The sequence below is a fragment of the Lonchura striata genome, chromosome 21, assembly GCF_050655825.1.
Source record: "Lonchura striata isolate lonStrDom1 chromosome 21, ASM5065582v1, whole genome shotgun sequence".
Classification (NCBI taxonomy): domain Eukaryota; kingdom Metazoa; phylum Chordata; class Aves; order Passeriformes; family Estrildidae; genus Lonchura; species Lonchura striata.
This window is the reverse complement of record NC_140723.1, coordinates 8,989,408-9,017,090: the sequence shown is the minus strand read 5'-3', so window position 1 is coordinate 9,017,090 and position 27,683 is coordinate 8,989,408. Positions and strand designations below refer to the sequence as shown.

The 27,683-nt window shown below is 54.0% G+C and overlaps 1 protein-coding gene across 2 annotated transcripts in view; it reads left to right on the top strand.

The window, feature by feature from the left end:
• The first annotated feature begins 596 nt into the window (after positions 1–596).
• The window catches only part of EPHB2 (EPH receptor B2), a 130,948-nt gene continuing 103,861 nt past the window's right edge, over positions 597–27,683 (top strand). For both annotated transcript variants that reach the window (XM_021533759.4, XM_021533757.3), the window contains exon 1: positions 597–802. In XM_021533759.4, the coding sequence (XP_021389434.1) occupies positions 718–802 (85 nt within the window). In that variant the 5' untranslated portion in view covers positions 597–717. The remainder of the gene's footprint in view (positions 803–27,683) is intronic.

The window sequence follows — 27,683 nt, the reverse complement described above, 5'->3', positions numbered from 1 at the left end:
CTCCAGGGGATGGCGGAGGACGAGGGTGCGGGCGCTCATGGCTTCCCACAACGAGCTCGGATTTACCAACTCCTTGGATTTTTGTTCCTTTTTTTTTTTTTTTTTTTTTTTTTTTTTTTTTTTTTTTAAACCCTGCTGCACGCGTCCCATTCTCCAGACGAGAATCTCCTCACCGCCCTGGACCCCCGGTGGGCAGCTGCGGGGGCTCAGCCTCGCGGGACAGATGCCCGGCCCGTGGCCGCGGGCGGCACGAAGGGCGCGGCGGCGGGGGCATCCCCCGGGACCCCCCGGCCCTCCGCCCCTCGCCGGTGCCGGCGGCGCAGCGAGCCCCGGCGAGGCGGATTTGGGCTGAAATCACGGCTTTCTCTGGATGATCGACAGCTCCGGGAGAAACCATCGGCGGGCCGGGGGGAGCCGCCGCCCGCCCGCCGCCCGCCGCCCCCCGCCCGCCGCCGGCCCCGCCGCCCCCCCCGCCGCCGCGCCCCCCCCGGCCGCCCCCGCCGCCCCCGGAGCAGCGCGGCCGCGGCGGGGCGGGGCGGGCGGCGCGGGGCGTCCCCCGCGCGGCGGCGGCGGTGGCTCGGCCCGGCCGCGGCGGCGGGGCCGGCGGAGCGCTCCGTGCCCGCGGCCGTGCCCGCGCCGGCGGCGGCCCCAGCGAGGGGCTCTGCGCTCCGCTCCGCGCTCCGCCGCCTCCATGGAGCGCCGGCCGCGCCGCCTCTGATGCCCGGCCCGGCGCGCACCATGGGGCCGCTGTGGCTCTGCTGCCTGCCCCTCGCCCTCCTGCCCCTGCTCGCCGCCGTGGAAGGTAAGGGGGGCGCGCGGGGGGCGGGGGCCCCGCGGGTAGGGCGAGCCCCCTCCGGGTTTTCCCCGTTTTCTGGGGGATGGCACTTTGCCCCCTGCCCCCCTCCCCGCCGCACGCCCTTCGGAGGGGAGGCGAAGTTTGGGGAAGTGCTACCCCAGCCGGAGATGTCGCCGCCGGAGCCCGGTGTGTCCTGTACGCTCCCCCCCGCCCCCAGACCCTCCCGATCGCTGGCCGCCCTTCTCCCCGCCATCCCTGCGCCGGAGTGGGCATCCCTGGGTACCGCGGAGGTTCCCCCGGGGATGCCCGGCGTTCACCGCCCCGTGCCCGCTGCTGCTCCCGGCAGGTTCTTTGGGGTGCCCCTCCGCCAGGCCTTACCGGCGTTCTGGAGCTGGTGGCCGGCTCCCCTTCGGCGTCGTGGCGTTCCCGGCTTCCCCAGGAGGAGCCGAGCTCCCCGCCGAGGTCCCCGGTGCTCAGACAAAGCAGTGTGAGGCGGCAGGTGGGGAGCTCCAGGGCTGGGTGTGCGGGGCCGGCGCAGGGTGGGAGCCCCACGCTGGGGTCCGTGCAAGGGGAGACTCGGTCACCTGCTCCCCAGCTATCCCAGCCTGCTCCCACCCCGCTGCACGGACACCCAGGGAAGTGCCAGAGAACTGGGTTGGGCAGGGGCGAGGGCCAGGTGTCAGGCCAAAAACCGGCTCGTCCTGGAGCGGCGTGGTCCAGGGATGCCTGTCCATCGTGGAAGGGTCATGGTGGAGGGGTTGGGCGGCTCCGCTGTTCCTCCGGCTCCGTTGGGCTGGTGCGCAGGCTGGGTGGCCACTGCTGGCCCTGTGCGTGCTGGGCGATGGGAGCCACTCGGACGGTGTTTGTCTGGAGCACGGATGAGGCACCATTTATTAAGTTGGAGTTTTGGGAGATGACTCATGGGTTGGCCAGCTATACATCGTGATATTTACAATATGGGAGCTTGGCATAAATAGGACTATTTACGTTGCAGCGGAGAGTGCTCGCCAGCTCTGCTATTCAAATGAGCCCAGCATGGTTTTAATTATGGGGGGGAGGGTTGGGGTGAGGAGCATGTTTGTGAGAGCATACGTGTCCATGCAGGACGTCTGGCCCCATCCGCTGGTGGCCTTGACACTTCCAGCGGGGTCTGGGCTTGGCCAGCGGTGCCCATGCGCACTTGACCCTGACAAGCTGGTGCTGCCAAGTGTGGTGTGCCGGGTGCCTTGGGCAGGGATGGGGTGGCACTCCGCCCCTCCTCCTCCTCCTGCTGCCCAAGAGGTGCTGTGGGTCAGTGGCTGGCTCCCAGGGCTCCCGTGCACGTTCTTGGAACATGAGCGGCTTTCCGACCATCATGGCAGGAGCAGCAGGCACTGGACGCATGAGTGCCAAGGGATGGGGAGTATATCTAGGAACGAGGGGCTGGCCAGTGCAGCTGGGGTGTTCACCCACCCAAGATGATCTCTCTAAGGTGTGCTCCTCCACAGACGGGAATTGTCTCAGGGAGATGGTCAGTGGGCTTCCAGCGGCCATTCCCAGCCGGGGCTGACTGTATTGGTTTGCGTTTGGCGTGGTCCCCCTGTGCTCCTGCTGTTGCCTCTTGCCCTGTGTACATGTGTGTGTGTCCTGGGGCTGTGATGGTCGCTCTCAGTGTTGGTGTGGGCAGCCAGATCCCTAATCTAGCCTCCCAGGAAAAGGCTTCTGGAAAGATGGCAAGGTGAAGACATGTGGGATGCAGCTCCTTGGGCGTGCCGCTGCTCCTTCCTTTCTGGAACTGCCTCTTCCCACCGCTTCCAAAGTGCCTGGATGTGGTGTCCACCTGCATCTCTGAATACTCTGGATCCCTTTGGTGTGGACAGATGGACCAACAGTAGCTGCTGGCCATGGAGGTAGTGGCTGGACCTACCATGTTCCCACAGCTTCAGGGAACCTCCATCACCAGCCCCAGCATATTCCAGGGCCAAAATGGGGGCTGAAAGGCTTGTTCAGGGGAAAACCAAAATTCTGGAGGATCCTGCCTCTTGAGTCCTGTTTTCAGCTATGTCACAGAGAGCGTTTCTGTACTGCTGGTAATTTCACTTGTCTCCTCTGTGCCTCAGTTTTCCTAATTACAAGGCGTAAAATAATCCAAGCATCTTTCCCAAGGGAGCCGCGAGGTTTTGTTAATGAACATGACAAAGTGCTTTGGGATCCGTGGTTGAAAGCGCAGCCTTAGTCAGTGCGGCTGTGTGTGGGGTGTTTATTTATCTACATGCTTTATATTTCTCTGTGCGCTATATATTCACTTGCATTTAACAAACCTTAATTAGAAACAAAGCCGATAGGGAAGGAAATATAAACAGGAGTGTGCATGGAAATTGGAAGTTGATTGCTCACTGGCCAGCAGAACGCATGGTTCGGGCTCAAGAAGGAAGGCTGTTTGGTTAAAACCGCCTCTGTTAAAAGGAAATGTAAAAAGAACGTGAAACATAAATCAGTATGGAAAACAGGGAGGTGGATGACAACATACATAAAGCAGAGGTTAGGAATTGCCTATAGTTGTGAAGGCAGTTGGAAGGTAATGTGTCTGCAGCTGAGAAAGTTCAGGCTTCTCAAAGGAAAGTTTTTTGTGTGTTTTTCAAAAAAAAAAAACCAAAACCCAAACCAGAAAGTCAAGAACAAAGGAGTCCTGGAAGGGTCTGGATCCCACACCAGTTGGTAACGCCGCTATCGCTAGCGGCCCCAATTTGTATTCCTGCTGCGTAGGCTGCGCGCCGATCGCAGGACTGACGCTCCCGAGGTATTTTGGGGGGAGCTGGGAAGGACATGGAGGTATTTTAAAATCAACAGCCTGGCTAACTCACGTGCAAGGAGGGAAAACCAACCCGATGGTGTTCTTCACCCCAGTGGAGTTAACTTTTCACAAACCTTGTGGTGCTGGCAAGCCTCCCGAGGACTGGAGGAGAGCCAGCCCTGTGCCAAAAATGCAAATGGAGACACGAGATGGCCCTGCTATCAGTGAGGGTGTGGGCAGCACAGAGCCAGCAGCACGGAGGCAGCGACAGGCTCCAGTGGGCGATGGAGAATTGCCCGGCATGAGTTTTGTGGAGAAACAGGATCAGGGTGAGGGGACTCGAATTTGAGCATCAGCTGTGCTGAGCAGTCCTAATCCTGAGCCCAGTCTTGGGCTTGGAGAGGGATGCTGGGGCAGGAGGGCTGTATTGGCTCCAGGGCTGGGTTTCCCAGGGCATGCTGTGGCTGAGGTGCTAGACACGGACGTCCCTGCCCATCCTCCAAGCAAGCTGGAAACGGGACTTCAGTGCTTCTGCATATTTAATAGTGAATTATAATATATATAATATTTACGGCACTCTCAGACACATGGTGGGATTGTTAGGGGGTCCTATGCAGGGCCAGGATTTGGACTGGATGATCCTTGTGGGATTCTTGTGGGTCCCTTCCAACTTGGGATATTCTGTGATTCTGTAGTATACAGTATGTTTAATTTCACTTATGCTGTAACATACTGCAATGCTAAAACATAGTCTCTTCTCCTGTAGCTATGCTGAGCACCTCCACATGGGATGTGAGGAGATGCCAGGGACACAGGTTGGTTTGGGACTTTGTGTATCCATCTTTTTGGTCTCCATAGAGGAAGACTTGAGCTGTCCCTTCAGGGTTACAGTCACACCAGAGCATTGCTTTGACCTTGGTGCTCCATGGAGATAGATGGATGTTCCAGGTGTGCCAGGACCATGGGAGCTTGCAGGAGCCTCCCAGCCAACCTAGCATGTTCCGGAGGGATGCAGCAGAACAGCAGGTCCAGGGAAAAACACAGGATCTGTCAAGAGCTGATCCTTACTGCGACCTTGAGCTCCAGATCTGCAAACACTCTCCTCAGAGCAGGAGGGGAGCAAATGTTTTGGGACAAGTGGGACTGAGGAGCAGAGCAGAGTCTGTGGTTTCGGCCTGGCCCTGTGCCACCCGTCTCCCTCCTGCTGCTTTCCCCTCCCCTCCATTTCCTGGGTTAATTTTTGACAAGGCACATTCCTTGCACCCACCAGCCCTTTGCATTATAGGGGCAGCAAAAGGGAAAGCTCCTTTTGGAGAGCAAATAAATCGGTGTCTCATTTAAACCTTCTGCCCTTACTACTCTGATCTGTGGCTTTTCCAGGCGGGAGCAGCAGTTCTCTCAATACCTGCTGACTTTCCGTCTTCTCTGGGTGACAAAACACAGGGAGAGGATGGTGTAGGGGACAAGGTTTCTGGGTTGGTGTGGTCACTGATGTCCCCCAGCTCCTTGTGTCACCCCACAGAGGGTGTGAAGGGGACGCAGCTGTGCCCTGGGGATGCTGCAAGGGGTTTGGGGCTGTCCCCAGGGATGGGAGCAGCCGTCCCCTTGGAGACAGGCTGAGGACCTGCCTGCACTAGTCGGGGCCCTTTGTGTACACATACCTGAGCTGCTGGAAAGAGGGGTGGGCTCAGGAAACTGCCCGAGGAGATGGGTAAACAGTGGAGGCTGTGACAGCTCCCGAGGCTTGATTGCTTTGGGGCGAGGGATGAACAGAGCCTGACCCTCCACTCCTGCCCCAAAACGTGCCCGCTCCCCACACACCAGCCCTGCTGGATAGGAATGAGGGTGGCTCTGGCTGGGAGTGGGGTTCCCATCCTGCCGAAATCCCATTTTTACCGAGGAAGAGCCCCGTCAGTTCCCAGCCTTGTTTGTAATCCCTCCCATACCTGGATCTGGTTTATAGAGAGATCGGGGTGAAGCACAGCTGCCAATTGGATCTGGCTGGGATGGGGGGAGTGGGGAGATGCTCAGAGGCAAAAGTTCAGCCGTTAGATAAGGGAAAGGATGGGGCCTCCAGTGATAAGGGGCTGAGTGCGGCGTGGGCTGGGCGGGAAGGAGGGAGAGGCAGCACGGGCAGTTTCGAGGAGCTCTGCCCAGCCTGTACCCAGGGATTCAGGGAGCACTGGGAATGCTGAAGGAGGGCAGGGACCCCTTGAAGGCCAGGTGACAGCAGGAGGGAGGGTGTGAGGAAGGAGAGGTGCCTGGGGATGTGCAGGGATATATTGCTAATGGTTTACATCAATGTTTCTGGAATGTGCTGGATGGATGGCAAGTTGTGCCAGGGTGCAGACACGGGTGGCTGTGCAGGGCATGCCAGCCCCTGGGATAATCAGGATGAGGAAAAGGAATAAGTGAGGATCATGCTGTTTGCCCCTCCCTGAATTTCCTTGCTTGGGATGAAGGGAGCAGTATCAGGTCTGACAGGAAGTGTGGCACTGATTGCCAAGCATTAAAGGAAGATGGAGCAGGCCACGAGGGCAGAAAACACAACTGTAATTGGGGCTGGTCTGTGCCTCCCTAAATGTCACATTCAGAAATGATGGTTTTAGTGGCTGAGAGCAGTTGTGGTTCTTTGGAGAGCTCACAGAAGGAAGAACTCTGGTTTTAACCCGAGCAACCACACACGAGACATCAGATCAGCTCTATGGGAACAGATTCAGTCTCCCAATGGGCATGAGGAGGGGCTGGGGAGCTCCAAAAGTTGGTGAAGCTTTCTCAGTTGATCCAATAAATTATCTTCTTTCCACATTACCTGTCTCAGAACCAGACCATGGCATCCATAAAGCAACCAGCACTTAAAAACACCACATAGTAATGATCTCTGAGTAAAGCAAAGTGAAGGAGCTGACTTTGTGAAGGGAGAAGCTATAATAGGAAAATACTTGCCCATGATGTAGGAAATTAAATTAAACCTCAGAATAAATTCATGCAGCCACTTAACATGAGTTTCCTAAAAATAACCAAAAACCAACCAAACTTGATTAAATGGCAAATTGGAGGAGGTTATTGGAGGTAAAAAAAATGTTCATCACAAAGTGCAAGTGGTATCTAAAAGAAGAAAGTAAAAAATCATAAACTATGGTCTGGTGAATATGAAGCTGTATAAGGCAGTCTGAGAGGAGTTTGAAAAAGAACTTGAGAGAAGAAATTGTTTATCCCCCAGGTTTCTCCTCCACAAATGGGTATTGGGAAGTTAAATGCGCAGGATGGAGCCCTTGGGGTGGAGGGGGATGACGTTGGTGTCACCCCAAGTGGCCAAAGGGACTCCTGCCAAGGAGCTTTGCTTCCCAGGGCAGGGCTGGGAGACTGTTCTGAAGTGATGGCAGGAGAACTCACACTTTACAACAAGTCAATAAAATGAATATTTGAACCAGAGTAAATGCGATGAGCATCCTTTAAGAAGATCTCCCTGGGTGATCCAGGAGACTCCAGAGCAGTAATTTTAGAGGAAGGGCTCTCTTATGGATTCAAATCTGCTTAAAGAAGGGAAACAAAGAGTCAGTTTTCCCACTGGACAGGGTCAGCGTGAGGCTTGCGCTGGTGATGTATTCATAAAGCAGAGAGGGGTGGGAATGGGAAGGCGAGGAGTGTTTGCAGATTATACAAAATTATTCAGGATGATAAAAACAACAGTTGTCTTGAAAATATTGCAAAAGGCTCTCATGACACTGGATAGCTGGGCTATAAAGTGGCAGATTAAATGTAGTCAGGGATGAATGAAAAGGGATTCACATGGAAAAAATTACCCTAAACCCATGCATGCACAGTGGCAGTCTTTAAATTACTTATTAGCATTTTGAGAAAGAGATCTTAAAGTCATTGTGGATGGCTCTTTGAAAGCATCAGCTCTGAACTGGGAAAGACTGGGAAAGGGAGTGAAGATGCTTGTACAGGAGAAGTACCGGGGAGAGGGGCTCCGGGAAAGATGCAGCCTGGGGAGGGAGGGGGCACAGAGGTGCATTGGATGGTGGGAGGTGTAAAGAAGAGGGTGATGAAATGGGGATGATTCTTTATTTTATAGTTTTCCCCTCTCTCTGGAGTTCTCAAGCAGAACGTTTCCCACCAGGAGCAATGGAGGGTGGAGGCAGGGCAGGGTGAAGCCCAGCCCTCCCTGTCCTGGCTATGAGGGGCATTGGGTATCCTTGATTCTGGGTGCTCCCTGAGCATCCTGGTGCACTGCAGGAGGTGGGATGGAAACCAGGAATCCCTTTGGCTCAGCCTCCCGTGGCAGATGTGGTATTTGAAAGGAAACAGGGCAGGATGCCTTCTCTGGGCTCCCACACTGAGTGTCCAGGCTCAGTGGGATCTGGCTGGCCCCCAACTCCCAGTTTGGCTTTCAAGATCTGCAGCTTTCAAGGCAAAGTGCTGGGGAGGTCCACATCGCTCTGGGTGCTCATGGCCCTGAGCCCTTTGTGTCTTGGGACACCTTTAACCTTCCACAGAATCTTGATTTTGGCCAGATGGCCAAGGAAGGTCCTTTGGAAAATGCCTGTTGGTGCTTGCCTTTGCAGAAACTCCTCGGAGTTTCAGATGCCAAGAGCATCTGGTTGGAAGTGGGGAGGAGAGGAACTTCCCTGAGCCCTGGGTTCACCTTGGGGGGCTGTTGGCTGGGTTAGGGGAGATGCTTGGCCCTGGCCTGGCAGCTTAGGGGGTTGGGGGTGGCAAATGTGGCTGAGCATGTGGCTAAACCTTCCTGGGCAGAGGGGACACCCCAAGCAGTGTGAACCTTCCTAGGCAGAGGGGACACCTGGAGCTGTGGGAATGTCCCTGGGCAGAGGGGACACCCTGAGCTGTGGGAATGTCCCTGGACAGAGGGGACACCCCAAGCAGTGTGAACCTTCCTAGGCAGAGGGGACACCTGGAGCTGTGGGAATGTCCCTGGACAGAGGGGACGCCTCCAGCCGCTGCGGGCTGGTGCTCCCAGGGCCAGACAAAGGGAACAATGGGCTCAGCTGCTGGGCTCCTGGGTAGCCTGCAGCTGGCTCCAAACCCCCAGCCCAGGAGAGGAGGGGCTGGCAAAAGGTCTGGAATCTCCTGTGCTCCCACCCAGGCTTTGGGGACATGGGGACACCCAGCTGCAGCAGGCTGAAGGATGAGCTGTGCCCCTGGTGATGCACAGGCTGTGCCCAGCTGGACTCTGTCTGTCCAGCAGCAGGCTGAGGTGAGTCCTGCTCTATGGAAGGTGTCATCCCAGCTCCCTAAATATGTCCCCAAAGTGTGTGGAGCCCTGCTGGAGCCTGGTGAGCTCTGGTTGCATGTCCAGGGAGGGACCTGTGTTGGAAGGCTTCTGCAGCACTGCTCTGCTGAGAAGCAGAGGAGAGGAGAACCAGGGAGGGTGAGGATTGTCAGAGAGGAGGCTGGACCATCCAGATCTCCTGTCAGGACCCTCTGTGAGCCTGAACATGTTGAACAGAGGCCTACAAGAGAGAGAAGGCATCTCCGTCCTGTGTAGTCCTCATGCACAGGCTATGGGTGAGAAGCAGGGGTGAGACAGTGCAGGTTCTGCCTATCCCAGAGTCTCTCAGGGCAAGGGAGAACTGATTGGAGCACTGCCGTGGAGCAGGGGACTTGTAATCCCTGGATGCTTCTTGGTCCCCAGAGGACATCCTGCTCTTTGAGCCTCCCAAGAGGCCACTAGTTCCTGCAAAGTGGCCATTGAACCCACACACTTTGGGCTGCTTGAGGCTGAGGGTGGGACAGGATGTGTCTTGGGACAAGCCAGGCAGGAACAGGCTGCTGAAGTGTCTCCAGGTATGTGGTTGGTTTCACCAAAACAGGTGTGAGTGTGGATGTGTGCATCCTACCAGGACCCATATCTGCCTGCTTCCACTGCTCCACACTCCCAGGGAGATGCTGGTGGCCATGGCAGGTACTCCTGGATGGAGCTGGCATCGTTGGTCCCTGCTGTTGACTCCCATCACTTGCTGGTCAATGTCCCCAAGTGATGCCTCTGTGAGTTTGGCTTCAAGCCTTTCTCATGAGATCCATCTTTCCTGAGAGCTTTGCCTTGGCAGTAGACTTTTGGGTGGGAGTGATGCTCCAGAAGGGGGGCTTGGTCACAGAATCATAGAATCATTGGCTGGTTTGGGTTGGAGGGGATGTTAAAGCTCATCCTGTTCCACTCCTGCCATGGGCAGAGACACCTCACATTGTCCCAGGCTGCTCCAAGCCCTGTCCAACCTGGCCTTGGGTACTTCCACGGATCCAGGGGCAGCCACAGCTTCTCTGAGCAGCATGTGCCAGGGCCTTCCCACCTTCACAATGAACAATCCATTCCTAATATTCTATCCATCCCTGCCCTCTGGCAGTGGGAAGCCATTCCCTGTGTCCTGTCCCTCCATCCCTTGACCAAAGTCCTTCTCCAGCTCTCTTGGAGCCCCTTTAGGCACTGGAAGGCTGCAGTAAATTCACCATGGAATTATGAGATGGGTCCAAAGCACCTGTTCATGGTCTTGAAGAGCTGGGAGTGCTCTGGTCTGACAAATGCCTGTGCAGCTGGTTTGAGGTGAGGTGTGGCAGGAAGTGTGCTGAGGATCAGGACTGGGCCACCCAAACGAGTTGAGTGCTGTGGAATGGAGGTCAAAGAAGCCCTGGGCCATCACAACTAGGTTTGTGCTGGCCAGGCAGCCCCCAGGCAGTGCACACCACATGCTAGGAGTGAGCTGGGCTGGAGCATGTGAGGGTCACATCTCACCGTGCCGGGGTTACGATCGCGTTTCATGATTTGCTTTGCTTGTAATCCTGTTTCCAGGCTCCACAAGTGCGGCTCAGAAACCTTTACCGTGAGCCTCACTTCATAAATCTTGGCCTTGTTTTACTTTTAAGCCTGTCTGGTATCAGAGGATAAAGGGAGCAGGAGAAATGCATGACCTGGGGGCAGCATGGATGGAGTGAAACAAGATGTCCGGGCTTGATAGAGCCTGCAGGGATGGGGGCTGGCCAGGCTGCAGGGACTGAACTGCAGCATGCCAGCCTTGGGAAAGCATTTCCTGTGGATCTCTTCTGAGTGATCTCTCCTGCAGGATCCCAGTACCTCCAAGGCTGCTTGCAGAGTGCCTTTGCAGGTGTCTGAGCACTGGTTCTGTGTCTCCAGCCTTTGTATGCGCCCTGTGACACCTTTGTGGTAAATGGGAGCAGGCCTGTGGCTCCCTGGGCATTGCTCTGGGAGGGAAAGCAAGCTTTCCCTTATAAAGGATGTTATATTTTCATTGTCTGGGGAGCAATTAAAATATTTTCATTGCCTGTATGTGGGGAATGGCTGGTGGCAGGGTATTGATCAGCCAGTGCTGGAGTGTGCTGAGAGGTGAGATGGAGGGTCAGATCCCCCAGGCTGGCTGCTGGCATGGGGCACTGAGGGTTGGCATCAGGCAGAGCAGAGCAGAGCAGCCCCACCAGGGATAGCTTCCAGCCATGGAAATAGCTGCAAATGCATGGATTGGTGAGCCTGGAGCTGCCCTGTCCACACCCTGTCCACTCCTTGGAAGTGTTTAAGGCCAGGGTGGACAGGACTTAGAGCAATCTGCTCTGGTGGAAGGTGTCCCTGCCCATGGCAGGGGTTGAAAGGAGGTGGTCTTTAAAGTCCTTTTCAACTCAAACCATCCTGTGATTTGATGAGGCTTGGAGAAAGCCCGACTCCTTCTGCCTGCCTTGCAGGGTGATGGATAGTCCCCGAGGCTCTGGAAGGGTAAACTCAGGCGTGGCTGGGATGCTGTGTGGAAATCCCTTGTCACAGACTCACAGCGGGGCTACCGTGGGCTAGAGGGGACAGAGTGCCCAGCACCTCCAGGACTTGTCCCCATCCCCTGTCACCTTTGGTGAACCTCTGAGAGTCTGGACAGCTGCAGAGCAGTCGAGAGCAGGGCGGGCACAGGGAAGGTGCTAATTAGGATGTTGGCAGCATTAGCAGGGGTTGGTGTTTGGCTGGTGGGAGGTGTTGAAGAGGCAGCGTGGGCTCTGCTCCATGTCATGCCCGGTACAAAGCTCAGGGCAGCAGGCTGTTCACAAATCTGCAGGGGGGACAAGGCCAGCTCAGGCTGGTGGAGCCATCCAGGGCTAGGGGTGTGCTGCTCTGAGCCCAGCTGGGGCAGCTGGGTGACAGCCTGGTGTGGCTTTGTCCTGGGGCTGCTGGGAGCATCCCCAGGGATGGGGAGCTACCTCCTTTGTGTGGCTACACTGGTACTGCACAGAGCCAGCCCTGATACACCTGCTTTTCTCCTCCTCTTGGCCCCTCACTTTTCATTTTCATGGTTGTAGGTGAAATAAAGAGTAGAGGAGCTGCTCACATTGCTTTTGTTTTTTTTTTTTTAATCTGGTATCAAACTTAATGCCATCACATTAAATAGCTGCCATGAGATTTTGGTGTGACTGACACCTGTTCTGGCTTTAGAGCAGCAGCTTTTGATACAAATCCTCTGGAAATGCTGAGTTTGCTGTCAGCTGCTCCCATGTCTCGCCTGGTCCCTGTTCCCAGCTGTGGCTAAACCTTGCATCACTTGGGAGGCTGCTGATGCTGATGCTCTGGGCAGTGGCTGGGTAGGTCTCTTCTGCTCCACTGCTTTATGGTTTGTGAGACAGGCAGAAGGTGCAGGCACATGCAATTGAGGCGCTGCCAGGCTGGTCCCTCTGGGCTGCTGAGCAAGTGGCTGTCCCTGTCTGACAGGCCATGGCTCATGGGTGTGCACATGGCAGGGAAATGGGCACAAGCCAAAAGCTGAGCGAGCCAACTCGACCGTTGCGGCGTTCCCTTTCATCCCTGGCAGTTCCGGGAGCCCATCCTTCCTTATCTGGGGGGTTGGGGGTGAAGTTCAATCTTTACAGGCTGGGTCCCACGGTGCTGCTTTGCTTCTCCCAGTTTCTGTTGGTCCCTGCGTAAGAAAAGGTGGGGCTGCAGGGAGGGGAGCTGAATTTTGGACTGAGAAGTAAGGGATGTGTAAGGGCAGTGTAAGGGCACGCTGCCAGGGGCTGTGGTAGGTTTGGGAGTAGCACATTTGGGACCAACAGGAGGGGCCATTGGAGCCCAGATGTTCCTGTGGCATCTTGGATGGGATGGCAGGGGCTGCCCATGGGGTTTTGTGCTGGGAAAGACAAAGCAGGTCACCCTCCAGCAGAAACCTTGCCCTGTAATTTGGGTGGCCTAAATATGACCTGAGCTCTTGCTTGTGGGTGCTGAACCCTTGGAAAGCTGACCTGGCGTTTTACTGTGTTTGGGAGGTCCTCAGTGTGTGGGCTACATAGGGAAAAGGGAAAAAAATGGGATTTGTGAGGTCAGCCTTGGGTGTGTCATCTACCAGTCCTGAGCTGCTCAGTGGCCAGAGGGGTGGAGAAGGGCTCAGCCCTCCTGGGGATGCCAGCAGCTGGTGGAGCTGTGGTGATGTGCCCACCCCATGTGTCACCATCAAGGTGCCCATTTCCCTGGTGGCGTGTCAGGGTCTGTGCTGAAGGAGGAGCCCTGTGAGTGCACAGGCTCAGGTGAAGCACCTGAAAACGCTTTGGAGTCTCCTTCCCTTTGGTGGCAGGAATGTGCTATACACTTGCCCAGGACTAAAATAAAACTGCTGCCCAAGTCCCATCTGAGAGAAAAAGCCTGGGGAGAGCACATTCCTCTCCTGGCTGCTGTGGTGGGGATGCTCAGTGAGGGGTTCTGAGGTACTGGTGGGTTTTGTTCAGTGAAGAAGTCACTGGGTAACTGTTGTGCTTGGCATGCTCCAGAGCTGTCGCTCTCGAGAGGGCTGTGGGCTAACGTGGGTGGTGGAGCCCACCTCGGGTGGGTGTGTGGTGGCCATGAGGGAGACAATGCATCATATCAGGGAAGTGTCACAAGGGTGAACAGACAAACTGATGGATGAGTCAACAGACCCAAAAATAGAAACAAAAAAAAGGCAAACCTGGCTTCTCTTCCAATTCTATAAAAATAAAACGAAACAAACTTCATGTTCACATTGCCTGAAGAAATCCCACCCACCAGCAGCGCTGGGGAGACCCTGCTGGTCTAGCATCAATGATCACACTCTGATAATGCACATCTTCCATCCCGTCCTCATCAATGTGTTACAGCTCTGCCCTTGCTCCAGCCCCCAGGCTTTTCCCTTCCAGCTAAGCAGAGGGTCTGGAGCAGGGCCTGGCTTTGTTACACCTGCCTGCCCTCCAGCGTGGGGTTCATGCGACCCTGTGCCAAGCCTGGGCTGGCATTTCCCACCCTTCCAATCTCTCCACCTGCAAATCTTTGTTTCCCTCTCAGACAGTTAAATTTGCACACCCTTCGGGTGGTTTGGCCCAGGTGGGCTTGGTTTCCTGGGTCAATGTCTGCTGGAACGTTTGGATGTCCTCTCCCAGGGAGGACTTTGCCCATGCTGGAGACTGCTTAGCTACAGCTGTCTTAGCTGCAGCCATGGAGCGTCAGTCTGGTAGAGACAGCGGGTGATCCACAGCTTGGAACATCTCAGTTTAGTGAGGCTGGCTCAAAACCAAGTGTTTTAACCAAGCAGGAAATATTGCTGTGATTTCTCCAGTGTTTTAAGAGGTTGGTAGAGGCTTCTGTGCTCATCCTGGGGCTGCTTCTGGGAGAGGAAGACATTGAAGCCCACTGCTGAGAGTGTGGTTTTGTTGCATGTCCTGCACCCACACCAAGTCCTGTAGAGGTGGTTACCCTTTGCCCTGCTCTGGGCTGCAGTCAGAGTAAATATTCAGTAGAGATGGTTTGTTTTGGTGTCTCAGGCTCACAAGGCCAGTGGAGATGTGAGCGGGGATCCCCAAAGCAGGGCTCACCAGCCTTTAATACTTGGAGTACTTCTGCTGCCTGCGTTTGCAGGGCTCTGGTGGGGATGAGACATAGTTGGTCTCCATGGTTTTATGTGGCATGGGACTGTGCCAGCAGTTTAATCACAGCTGAACCCTCACAGAGCAGCATAAAAAATGTTGTAGTTGGGATTAGGTTACCCATCCTTCCTATAAAAGACTCTATAAACAGTCCATCAAGCCCCAGCATTCCTGTGTTGGCTGTGAGGTCCTTCGCACTTAATGGGTCTGACATTTGCTTTGACTAAACCTTTTTGAGGGGGAGGCAGTGATATAAAGCAGCCCCCAAAGAATGGGTTTTTGCTTGCTTTAGTGGGGGAACCCAACTGGGCTGGCTTGGCAGAGGCAGTGTTGGATGTCAGAGGATTTGGCTGGGAAGGTAGCGGGTGAAAAGCAGCCCAGAAGGCAGTGACAACAGCAGCTCCTCCCTCCCCATCACTGAGGGCTTTCTCTGTAGGGATTTGCTCTTTGCTGGGGTCTGAAAATTTTCCCTTGTCTTGGGGCCGGCAAGGACCTGGGACTCCTTCTCCCATCTCCCAGCACACTTCAGATCTGTCTTGTCTCTGCTGTAGCTGTGTAATGCTCCAGAGTTAAAGGTCCCCAAACCTTTTAAAAAACCTAAAGCTCATCTGGGGACCAGATAATCAGGGATCAGGTGTGCTCCCACCTTCACCTTCCTCACCATGTCCTTCATGTGTGATGCCAACCATGGAAGGGCTCCTAGTTTAACACCATCCATGGACTTTCTTGATGTGCTTTTGAGTTTTGTTCATCATTTGGAGAGCCAAAGAGGCAGGGAATGGATTGATACCCAGGCAGGAGACTTAGGTGGTGATGAGAGTGTTCCTTACCCTGCTTGCTGCATTGTTGAGGCGGGTACACACACCTTGGTCATTCCTTGGAGCTGTTGATGCATGGGATGCTCCTGCCTGGGACAGTCACCTCTCTCCTGGAAACCTTAAAGCCATCGTTGTGCTCCTGCTCTCCCAGCAATGCAGGGAAGGAAAAGCCCTAATCCTCCTGGCTGCCAGGAGGTCCCAGCTGTGGTGGCAGTCCTGTGGGTGACACCTGCCTGCTTGGAAAGGGTCTGAAGCCATCCGCTTGTTCCGTGCACAGCGAACGTCTGCTGGTGGGAGCTGCAGCCGTGCTGTGGTGCCAGAGCTGGGCACGAGGGGCTGTCCCTGATCAGTGCCACCGTGCCACTGGGACCATCTGGAGTTGTTCCTGCCTGTCTGGTGCTTACATCTGTTGAGCCACACCAGCTCCAGGGCAGTTGCTGGAAGAGATCAGGCTTTCTGATGGTTTTCACCGCTGAGTTTAATTAATTTTAAGGGTTTTACTCCCCTAAATTTTCTTTGAAGATGATTTGAACAGTTTAATCATCACAAAAATGGGATTTCTAATGTAAGCTGGAAGCAACCCCCCTTCAGTGTCCTGCTGAGGGCAATTCAGCTCACCTGCCTGGCTGGCTGATCTCAATCATAAGCCTGTCCTCAGAGGCCCTTTTCTCTCTGTTACTATCTGGAGAAAATGAACAACTGCATTAAAGTGGGAGCATTATTTTTTCATATGGCAAATGCTAAAGAAAGTGAATCCCATATCCTTCACTTGAGAATGCTCTGCAAGGCTGCAAGGGCATTACCCACCTGAGCAGTGGTTTCCTTCATCCCTCCCCATCATGCTGACTAAGGCAGAAATGAATCCAGGGGTGGTTCCTGTGGAGCCCACTGAGGTCCAGCACTGGGAACTATTGCTTGGAACCTGCCACCTAATCAGTTCTTAATGCCTTTTGTAGCATATTTTTTGATCTGGAGTGCAGGCAGTGGCTGGCACAGTGGCTCTGTTCCCCGGCTGCCCTCACATCTCCTGATTCCAGCACTCAGACACTCCCCTGCCTCATACATAGCTCCTCTCACCAATCAGACTTGTAATCTCAGTGAAGAATAAAATCAGATTTGTTTGACAAGACCTGTTTCTTGTAGAAGTATGTTGACTGGTGCTAATTATACTCCTGTTCTTTAATTCTTTATGATTGGAATTACATCAGCTTTTTCATTATTTCCCCAGAAGTGATTTCAAACCAAGCGAGACCTTGAGTGCCTGCCATTCCCTCACGCTTTAATCCTGGTGCATCCACCAGACGTGATCCTTCTGCTCTGAGATGCTCTGCATTAGTGTCTTCAAGGACTTCACAGCTTTCTTCTCCAGGCATTCCCTCATGGGCTCTTGCTTCTTAATGTTTGGAGTCTTTTGGGTCTGTCACTGTGAAATGTGTTGGATTTTCTTAGTTTTCTCTCTTTGTTGTGCTTTAACCCCAGCTGGCAGCTTATTCCCACACAGATATAATACACAGATAGCATTCCGTGGCACAGGCTGCCCAGGGCAGCGGTGTAGTTGCCATGCCTGGAAGTGCTCAAAGGTGTGTGCGTGTGGCACCTGGGGACACGGGTTAGTGGGGAACTTGGCAGTACTGAATTAGTGGTTGGAGTCAACGATCTTGGAAGGCTTTTTCAACCCTGGTGATTGTCTGATCCCTCAGTCTGTGGGCCATCCCTCTAAGGTGCCCATAAAATGCCCATAATTGTCCAGAAAATGTCCACTGAGTTCACGAGGTCTATGACTCTGAGCTCCATCTGTTGTGATGGTCCCTCAGACAGGAGAGGTAACAGAGGGAGTGGTGATACTCTCTGGAAACAGTGCTGGAAAGAGCTACCCAGGTTTATTCCACTGCCCACTTACTCCTGCAAACTCTGACCAGTACAGGAACCAGGCTGTGAAGTTTTCTTGTGGTTTTCTCCCAGTTTGATAGTGGCTTGTCCTAGAACTTGATTTTTCATGTCTGTTGTGGAGGTGTTGCACAGGAATTTGATATGGTCATGGTTTCTTGGGCTTGTTTGTGGAAGTGTCATCACTGAAATGGCCAGAAATGAAGACAAACGATGGCCGGGGCTTCTCCCACCTCCACAAGGCCACTGTCTGTGGAGAAAACAGCCGAGTTGTTTGGGCACCACGTGGCCCCCTTGCATCTGTTCCAAAGTCTCAGTTATTTGCTAAATGCTTGCAAACGTGTGTGATTTTTAAGGAATTACAGCCAGACGTTCCCTGGCTCGTTAGTTATGTATGAGCTAAGGAATCCTGGTTACTCAGGGGAGGAAGCAGCCCTGTCCTCTGGAGGGCTGTGGAATAACATCCCACTTTCCTAATAAAGACACAAACTGGCTGACCGTGGCCACCCTTCACACAGCAGGAACTGCAGGGAGGGAAGTTCTGACTGTGCCTAGAGTGAAAAAAAACTGTTAATCGCCCTGGGAGTGGAGCAGGACTGAAGTAGGGCTCGAGTCAGTGACAGCACCTCAAGCCCTGGGCTGTCTCAATGCTTTTCTCTATGTTTCCATGAATTTTAACATTTTTACTTAGCATTTTTTCTGTGTGCTGAAAAGAAGATCATCATAACTTTTTCTTGTCTTCAGACTTGGGTTTTCCAGAGGTTTCTTTTATTCACTTCCTGCCAGTCACAATAAAATATGGATTGTGCTTATTCTCTTTTTATTTCTCATGGATTGTCTTTTGTGTGCGTGGCTGTCACAAAGACTTTGATCCTCTGAGGCTGGTTTTGGTTGAAGTTGTTGTTTTCCTAGATTGCCTTTATATATATAATAGTTTAAACATTTTTACCGAATCATACAATGGTTTAGCTTGGAAGAGACCTTAAAGATCGAGTCCCAAACCCCTCTGGTTTCCATTTGCACTTCTTGCTTCTGTTTCCTGGTTGACTCTGATTGTAAATTTGATGAGATTCTGGAAATTGATACGTTTGGATGAACAGGCAAAGCCATTTCAGGTTTGGCCTGTTCTCCCTGTGGCCCACACACACTGCGGTCATCAGTGCTGAGGCAACTCCACGCTTCCAGTCCAGTGATTCAGCCCTCAGTCCATGCCATTATGAGGTCCAGAACTGGATACCTCAGGGTCTTTCATGCACTCTGTGCATTAAAATTATGTAATGAGGCTGTCCTCACCGCTGGCAGGGTGTGATACAGTGCAGCAGTGACAGATATTGACAGGTACCAGTGTCTCCAGGCAGGGGAGAGGCAGAAATGTGCTGGTGAGAGCTGGGTCACGGGCACTGTGTCATCACGTGTTGGCTTCCTAGCACATGTGTCATGACATGTTGTGACAGGCATGTCCTGAGCATGTTTATGATTTATACTGCTTCAGTGGGGGCTCAGCTGAGCCAGGGTGAACTGGGGGGTCTTCTTCAGCATCCTCTACTGCTGAACTTCCCAATTCATGGAGTCACAGAATCACTGAGGTTGGGAAAGCCCTCCAGATCACCAGACTCAATCGTTAACCCAGCTCTGCCTATGCACCACTAACCCATGTCCCCTAGTGCCACATCCACATGGTTTTTGAACACTTCTGGGGTGGTGACTCCACCACTGCCCTGGGCAGCCTTTGCCAATATGTGACCACCCTTTTCATAAAGAAATTTCCCCAGTATCCAACCTGGCCCTCCCCTGCACAGCTTGAAGCCATTCCCTCTCCTCCTGGCCCTGTTCCCTGGGAGCAGAGCCTGACTCCCACCTGGCTGTCCCCTCCTGTCAGGAGCTGTGCAGAGCCACAAGGTCCCTCCTGAACCTCCTCTTCTCCAGGCTGAGCCCCTTCCCAGCTCCCTCGTGTGCTCCAGGCCTGTAGTGTGGAGCAGTCCCAGCTGATGGATTGATGTGCCAGCGATGGCCAGGGTGGATCCCATCCTTTGCAGGGAGCTGCAGGACACATGGTGTGGGGAGGTGGCAGTGCAGTCTGTGGCAGCTCAGGCCAGGCATGCTGCTCACTCTGCACTCACCTCTCCTGGCTCTCTCACCATCCTCCTCCTCAGGAGCCCTGCCAAGATTTCCTGGTGAAATGGAGAGGGGAGTCCAGGACTTCCTCAGCCTTGGGTGAGGCACAGTATCAGGTGAGCTAACAGGTTGTTTTAGGACTGAGAAAAGAGCATTGATGGTGGATTTGAGAGGACATGCAATGACCTTTGTTAGCAGGAATCATGTCCTGCTTAGCTGCCAGAGAAGGATCCACTGCCCTGGCAAAACCAGCCTTCACCTGTGAAGGTGGCACCTGTCAGATATTTTCAGATGTCTCTTGGTTTTGGGCTGTGTAAGCCCTGTTGTCTCAATGCATTGCTGCTGTTGAAGGAGGGAGAGTCCTTTTGGCACCACTGGAGGGTGGCTGAGCCTCTGGATTTTCGGGATGGAATGCCAAGGCACAGACTTGCTGAGCCTGGTGTTAGTCTAGGGAGCCCCTGCCTTCTTCCTGCCTTGCTGGCTTCATGCATCTGCTGGGTTTTTGCTCCAAACCACAATGAAGAGGAAGTAATGCTCTATTTCCCCCCACCAAAGTTCTGATACTCAGCAGATGAACATCCTGGATTAGGCTGAGGAGAGGTGTTGGTAGTGGGTTGTGGGGGGCTCCCGCATCCTCAGGGGGCTCATGGGGAGATGTGTAGGAATGATATTCCCAGATGGCCTTCCTAGGGCAAAAGGTAGAGCTGCAGCTGTAGTTCCATTTTCCAGGAAAAGGGAGCACTGGATGTTTGAATGAGATAGTGGCTGGGATAAATATATAGTAGTAGTTTGGGATTCTGCTGTCTCTCTCACCTTCTAGAAGAGCAAGATTTATCAGCTCCATCTGTGATCAGAGCAGATGTCCAGCTCTGGTTCCCTGTCCCCAAGGTCCCCCTGTCCCCAAGGTTGCCCTGCCCCCAGCTGTAGCAGTGGTAAAGGTGATGTGGATTTGGGAAGCCATTCCTGGAAACCTCCAGTGCTGGACATCCCTCGGGTCCCCGGTGGCCAGACTTGGGGCTGGACAGCCCTCCTGGGGAAGCAATGTCCTAAATGATCTGTTAATATCCAACTAGAACACCCCAAGTCACGATTTGTATTTTAAAATGGTCTCTTGTGGGTCAAGATGTCCACCCTGGAGTGACTTGCTGTTCTCATTTTATGGGATGAGTCACTGTTCTTGTTTTATGGGATGAGATCCCTTCTACGTAGCTGAGTGTGGGTGAGGGCTGTGTTTTCCCTTCATTACTTCCAGCTTTTTCCTTTACGAAATTGCATCTCTCTGGGAATGGCCATGTTCAGGGTTTAAACCATGCTTTTGATTCTCATTCTACCCCAGGTGTTGATGGTACACAAATAACTTTGCCTGAATGTTCCAGTCCCATTGCCCCAGAGATGCTGTCTCCAAAGGCTGGGGAAAGAAGCACTTGGGAGGAGGTGGAAAAGGAGCTAATCCATAAGTTTATTTGTCTATAAGGCACAGCTCACAACCTTTCTGTATGCACAGACTGGAAATGTCTGCACACATCCAGAATTCCTCACAGTAATGCTACACTAAACACTGGAAGCATCAGAGGTTCTGCTCAGTGGGGCATGGAGTGACAGGACAAGGGGGAATGGCTTCCCACTGCCAGAAGGAAGGATTAGACTGGATACTGGGAAGAAATTCTTCAGTGGGAATGTGGTGAGGCCTTGGCACAGGGTGCCCAGAGAAGCTGTGGCTGCCCCTGGATCCCTGGCAGTGCCCAAGGCCAGGCTGGATGGGGCTTGGAGCACCCTGGGACAGTGGAAAGTGTCCCTGCCCATGGCAGGGGCTGGAACGGCATGAGCTTTTTTTTTTTTTTTTTTAACCCAAGTGATTCTGGGATTCTATAATTCTTTTCCCTTGGAGCAGTGATTTGCAATCTTTTCCCAGCTTCCAAAATCTCCTGACTCAGATGAGGGTGATTATTTGCAGGTAGCAGAGCTGTCTCCTCCCACTTCCAAAGCATCTCACGCATGGAGGATGCGGCTGTGAAGGATGACCAGGTGTGGGAGCAGGACCATCCCAGACCTGGGAATCCTCCCCATCCCTGCTCCCTCACTGCTGGCTGCAGCAAGGTCTTTAACAGCCCTTTCCTTGTGAAATCAGAAGGATTGTGGGCTGTGAAATACAAATGATTTGTACTAAATGCTGTGTAATGGATTCCACTTGCAGCCTTTGGTGACTCTGTGTTTCTGCTAAAAGCCTCTGGGGTGAGGCAGGGGCTCCCAGCTGCCAGGGGTCAGGATGGTGGGGAGGGTGGGCCCGGCCTGCGTGGGCCCCACGAGGCTCTTGGGCATCGGGGCTGTCTCCTGTGAGGTGGAGCTGCTGGCTTGGAAACAGTCAGCTCTGGAAACCCACAGGGTTGTGAGCCAAGGGGAAAAATAAATCCACAGAAAGACTCTCCTAGGGTGACTGTACTTTCTCTGTGCTGCGAGTGGAGATGTGGGGTTCACAGAATTGTGGAACCATGGAATTTCCTGACCTGGAAGGGACCCACAAGGACATTGAGTACAACTCCTGGCCCTGCTTAGGACACCCCAGCAATTCCTGCCCTGTGCCTGGAGCTCTGGCAGCCTTGGGGCTGTGCCTATTCCCTGGGGAGCCTGGTCAGTGCCCCAGAATGCTCTGGAGGAAGAATTTCCTGATACCAGACCTACACCTCCCTGACACAGCCTCAGCCATTCCCTCGGGTTCAGATGTGGGGTTTGGGGGAACAGGGCAGCAGCAGGACATGTTCTGCATCATCATGGGACACAAAGCTGCCCCGAGGATACAGCTGCAGCTCAGGCTGGCCATAAGGAAGGGGGTTCCATGGAGACGTGGGATACACAGGGCTTCAGCCTGGAGAAAAGCCTGTGGGCAGTAGCTGGTGCTTTCAAAGCAGGGAACAGATGAGTCACCACCCCAAGAGCTGTTGCAGAGGTAGGAAAGGGGTTCACACCTTTAATGTGCAGTTCTGCAGCATTAGGAGTAAGGAGGGGGTCCCACCATGCTCCAGCAAGAGATGAATTTACAGGTGTGTCCTGGAGGGGCTTAAAATAGGGTGGTCAGAGGAAAATACTCCAAGTTTCCCATCTACAGCGAGTACCAGTGTTGGGAGAGCTGCAAAGGCTGGAGGGGATGGATTGGTTACACCTGAGGGAATTTGGCACATCAGGGAACAGCAGTGGGTCTGAGTATGGCCACAATGAATCTGTGAGCACAGTGTGGTCCTCAGCTATGGGGCATAACCAGGGCAACAAGGAAATCTCTGGCTCTGAAAACACCTTGGAAATGGCTACTCCTGGAGTGAAAGAGCTGATCAGGTCCTTGGCTGGTAAGCCAGGGCATCCTGCATGTTCTGTCCTTATGACAATGAGGCCAGCCCTGGGGGCCTCTGGATCTGCTTCTGGTGTCCACAGCCAAAGGAGAATCAAAATAAAAATAAACCAGTTTAATGGTCATGACTCAAGGTGTGGAATCCTGCCTGTTGTTGGCCTTGTCCAGGAGATTGCTGCTGCCTTGTCTGTGGGCAGCGGCCTGGAGGAAGGATTGTTAATCGAGGTCTGTTTAATTAGACAGGGCAGGACTCTGTGGCTTGGAAGCTGGACTAATTCAGCCTGGTAGAGGAGCATATTTTTAATAACGTGTCTAATTAACTGTACAGCAGATCACCCAGGGGTGGAGTTGATTCACTATTGCTCAGATCTGTAGATCAAAGGTGCCTGATTTCTCATAAACTGGTTTTGACCCCCAGGGCTCTTCCCTCTGGCTAACACTCCTCCATCTCCAGCTATCCCAGGCACGTTCTGGCCAGGCAGCCTGGGTCACACCCTCTGCCATGGGCAGGGACACCTTCCACTAGACCAGGTTGCTCTAAGTCCTGTCCAACCTGGCCTTGAATACTTCAAGTGGAAGGCTGGAGATAGCTGGGCACAAGTTGCTGGTCTGGGTTATCCTTCTGTCACCTTCTGACCACATGGATCTTGGCCGTGGCTGAATCACTGGCACTTACCAGTGCTGCTCCTGGTTCCTCCCCACGGGCACAAATGGGGCTGGGTCTTTCCATGCTGAGAATTTAACAGCAGGATTGGCTGCTTCCTGCTGAAAATTCACCCTTGCCTGAATAACCACAGGGAAATCCTTGCACCAGAGCTGGGCAGGGTTGGAGCAGATGTTCCCCCTCACCCGTGTGACTTCAGGATCGATGGAGCTGGGAAGTGGCCTTTGTTCCCCTGTCCTTGTGGCTGCTGCTGGCCAGGACAGCCAGAGCTGCTGCCAACAGCTCCTGGCCACAGAGGTTTGGAACCTGCTGCCCCTGCCTGGGTGGGTCAGTGCCTGGTGCTTCCGTGCCCTGTAGCACAGAGGAGGTAAAGCTCTTTTGTTCATGTGGGTTTGGGGTGCTCAGAGTGGTGTTTTTCGGGGTCTGATGTTTCTCTGCTCTGCAGGGAGCAGAAACATCTTGGTTTTTGAGGGACTGGCCAAAGCAAGCACATCCCTCAGCACTGAATGGGAATTTGCCAGCCTTGTGCCATCCCTGTAGGGAATGCTGGGGGGGGGGCTCTGCTTCCAGGCACCATCCCAGCTGAGCTCAGCTCCATCCCAGATGCTGCCTCACAGTACCCACCTGGTTGGTGGTGGCAGAGCTCTTTGGGTGTCCCCTCCTGTCACCTTTGCTTCTGTAGAGCAAGATCTTTGGGAGCTTTGTCACAAGAGTGACCTTGAGCAAATCCATGATATCTGCAGGGATGAAAGGCACCAGAGGTCTCTGATGGTCTTGTTTCACACCCTCCCAGCTGCTCTGTGCTGGAAGCCAGCTGCTCTCCAGAGCCATCACAGCTGACTCCTGCAGGGATGCTCCCGCAGCCCTCCACCTCTCCCATCACTCCATGGCTTCTTTCCCAGGCTCCTGGGTGCAGGGTTTGCTCCTGCACACTATCCCTGGGATCAGTCCCAGCCTGGGGATATCATGGCACGGGGACAGTGAGTGTGTGGAGCTGAGGCTTGGCACTGCTGTGTTGTGATACAGGGAGTATTAAAGTGTGTGCTGTGCTTGGAGTGGGACAGCTTAAAGGTTTCACCAAGTTCCTTGAATCAGAGATCCCAGAATGGTTTGGATTGGATGGAGTATTAAAGCTCATCTCATTCCATTCCCTTGCCATGGGAAGGGACACCAGAACTACATTAAGAGTTAATTATTTTCTCTGAGCAAAGTAAACAAAGGCTCAGCCAAGGGATTTTTACCCGTCTATAAATCCTGGGCAGTGTGAGAGGGTGGAGGGGGCCAGCAGCCCAGAGCATCCCACTGGCCCTGGCGCCTCACTTCTCCAGGCAGGATAAATCAGGAGACATGGAGGAGGGCTGCATCCCCTGCAGGAGGGAGGGGTGCTGCTCATGGATCAAGGAGGTGATTTTCACCCCATGGACGTGTTTTCCACTGCCCAGGCTGCTGCAGTGCCATGGGGGGCAGATACAGAGTCCCAGAATGGTTTGTATTGGAAGGGACCTTAAAGCTCATCCAGTCCCACCCCCTGCCATGGGCAGGGACCCCTTCCACTATCCCAGGGTGCTCCAAGCCCTGTCCACTCCTGTCCTCCAGTGACCTTGGACTGCTCACTGGTCGTGCCTGGTTCCAGGGATCCAGGGGCAGCCACAGCTTCTCCAGACACCCTGTGCCAGGACCTCCCCACCCTCACAGGGAAGAATTTCTTCTCAGTATGTAATTAAATCAATCCTGCTGGCAGGGCTGGGACTGGCTGGGACCCCCTTCTCTGCCTACCAAGCACATGGGGTTTGGGGAGCCTTGCCCTTGCATTTGGGTGTGTTACAGCAAGAGGCACCTCCTGTAGGCCTGGCAGCACTGGCAGCCCCAGGCTGTGCTCACCTTGTCAGCACACAGCCCTGGGGACAGGTGACCTGAGGGTCACACCTGGGCTGTGGTGACACTGCAGCTTCTGGGTTCTCCTCAGCACTGGTGGCTCACCAATGTTTGTGGGACGTGCTGTGGTGCCAGTGATGCCCACACAGGGAGCTGAGTGCAGCCTCCTGCTCTGACTACATCACTGTGACCACTCAGCCCAAGCTGCATGTGTTTGTGCCACAAATTCCCTGTGCATCCCTGTGCTGCAGCATCTCTGACAGCAGTGCAGGGTGCTGGGGTTCCCGTGGCTTGGCCACCATGGCTGCTCAGCAGCAGCTGCCCCTCTAGGATGCTCCCAGGGGCTCCATGTCCTAGGAGCATGGGAGAGGATGGGGGTGCTGAAGGGCCAGAGGATTGAGTGTGGTGCTAGGCAATGGGAGAAGAACAGTGTCCTCTTCTTTTATTGCTCCCTGAGATTTGGGTGCATCCCTGGGTACTCAAGCACATCCCACAGGTCACTGTCCCTGAGCAGTGGATGGGGCATCAGCCCTGGAGAGATCCCTTCCATCACACTTGTGGGGTTCAGGGATCACTGGGAGTGCAGCAGCGAGGGGAGGATAAACTTGCTGCTCCCTCACGTGTTTTCCTCCTGCAGACATTGATTTATAAAGGCTGTTTCATGCTGAGTAGGGAATTTGGGGGATGGGGCCTTCGCTGCACAGCACTTCTCACCTGATTTCCCATGTCAGGGCTGATGCCAGGTAATGCCTCAGTCACCCTGTAAAATACATTTTGGAAGTGTGGTACTTTTATGAGGCTCAGGCAGCAAACACTAAATTCTGCAAAGCTGTTAGAGGTTGTCTGGGAATCCTTTGCATCCTCAGAAGGTGCAGGGATGTTGTCTCTTGGCAGAGTGGGGAGGGAGCAGCGATGCAACTGGAGGATCCTTCCAGGGTCCCCAAGATGCAACCAGAGAGAGGCTGCAGACACAGCCTGGCTCAGGGACAGGTCACACAGGAGCTGCATGTGCTGGGTGTGTCTCCTGTGCTGGCAGGCCCCAGTGGTGCTGATGGTGGCAAGGGGACAGGGTGCTCTAGGCTCACTGACTCACAGCCTGTTCCAGGGCAGGCAGTGCCAGGGGCTCTGTGCCTCAGTTCCACTCTCAGCCTCTGGAGAAGAGCAATCTCTCCTCCTGGCACAGGTGTGGCTTTTGCCCACAGTGAGAAAAGGCAGTGAAAGAGAAACCTTTTCCACTGAGGAATGAAAGAGGGATCTTGCACAGTGGCCCTGGTCTGTCCTTCCCCACCTGGGCTCCTGCCCATAGGACACTCCTGATGGCCTGTCCTTGCTGTCCTGTTTCTGTGCTATTTGGGGTGGCCCCAGCCTGCAGAGGAGCCACAGGTTCATGGCTACATCTGATACCTCTGCTGCACCTCCACAAAGCACTTGAGACGCAGAGCAGGGAGGTTCCAGTGCAGCCTGCAGGGTGTGAACCACCTGGAATTTGGCCTGCAGAGCTCTCAGCACTGGGTCTGCCCCTCCCTGATGCTCATTCTGCTGTCCTGTATCCTGGCTAATGCCCTGGTCATCTCTGTGGTTTTACCTGCTGGTGTGCTGGCTGAGTTGTGTGGGTGACTGCTGTGGCTTTCACAGAGCTGTTGGGCTGTTTCTCCTCCCAGGATTTGGTGACTATTCCTGGGGGACCAGGATGGATTCTGCAGCAGTGCTTGCAGAGCCACCGTGGCCTCTCTGCAGGCAGCACTTGGTGCTTTAGGATTCCCCTGGTCCAGGAAGTGTTTGCTGAGCAGCTGGATGTGTCCACATCACTTGGCAGTGAGTCCTTGAGGCACTGGGACTTGATCCCAGCTGCCCCCGTTTTGTGGTGGATGGGGTTGAACCAGACCCCTGAGCTTTATTCCACCAGCCCTATGAGATGCTACAGAATCATTCCCCACCCTGGGAGTGCCCTGTCCCTGCTTGATGCAGGGCACAAGGTGTTGGAAGGAGAGAGGGCAGCTCTTGGTGCTGGGCTGTCCTGGCCGGGCAGGTCTGCAGGGCTGACCACAGCACGTTGCTGCTGGAGAGCAAATGTTTGTCTTGGGGCTGATGTGGCCATCAGGAAACAACTCCAGAATTGCTGTCCTGAGCCCACCACCTCGCAGCCCTTGCTCCTGGGCAGCTGCCCAGGGTGGTGGGATGCTGCCAGCCAGGGGTCTCAGCTGTTTCTGTCTCTGGGCATCTCCTGGGTACTGCAGGGCCCCGGAGCTGCCACAGCTGCTCATCCTTCTTGGCTGTGCCCTTGTTTTAGTTGGGGTGTCTGTGTTTGCTGCCTTCACACTTGAGCATCCCCATGAACTTGCCTTTCCACAGCTCTGGTTATGTTTGATTTTGGTGTATTTAAAATTTTGTTTTTTTCCCTCCTTTCTGTCTCCTGGCAGTCAATTTTTTCATTAATACATCCTTTTGCGACTGTCTGCATCTTAGAGCTGCTAATTCGCTGCTGCCAACTTCCCCTGGGTTTAATTTATACAATATGTTTATTTTTACTGCAATTTTTT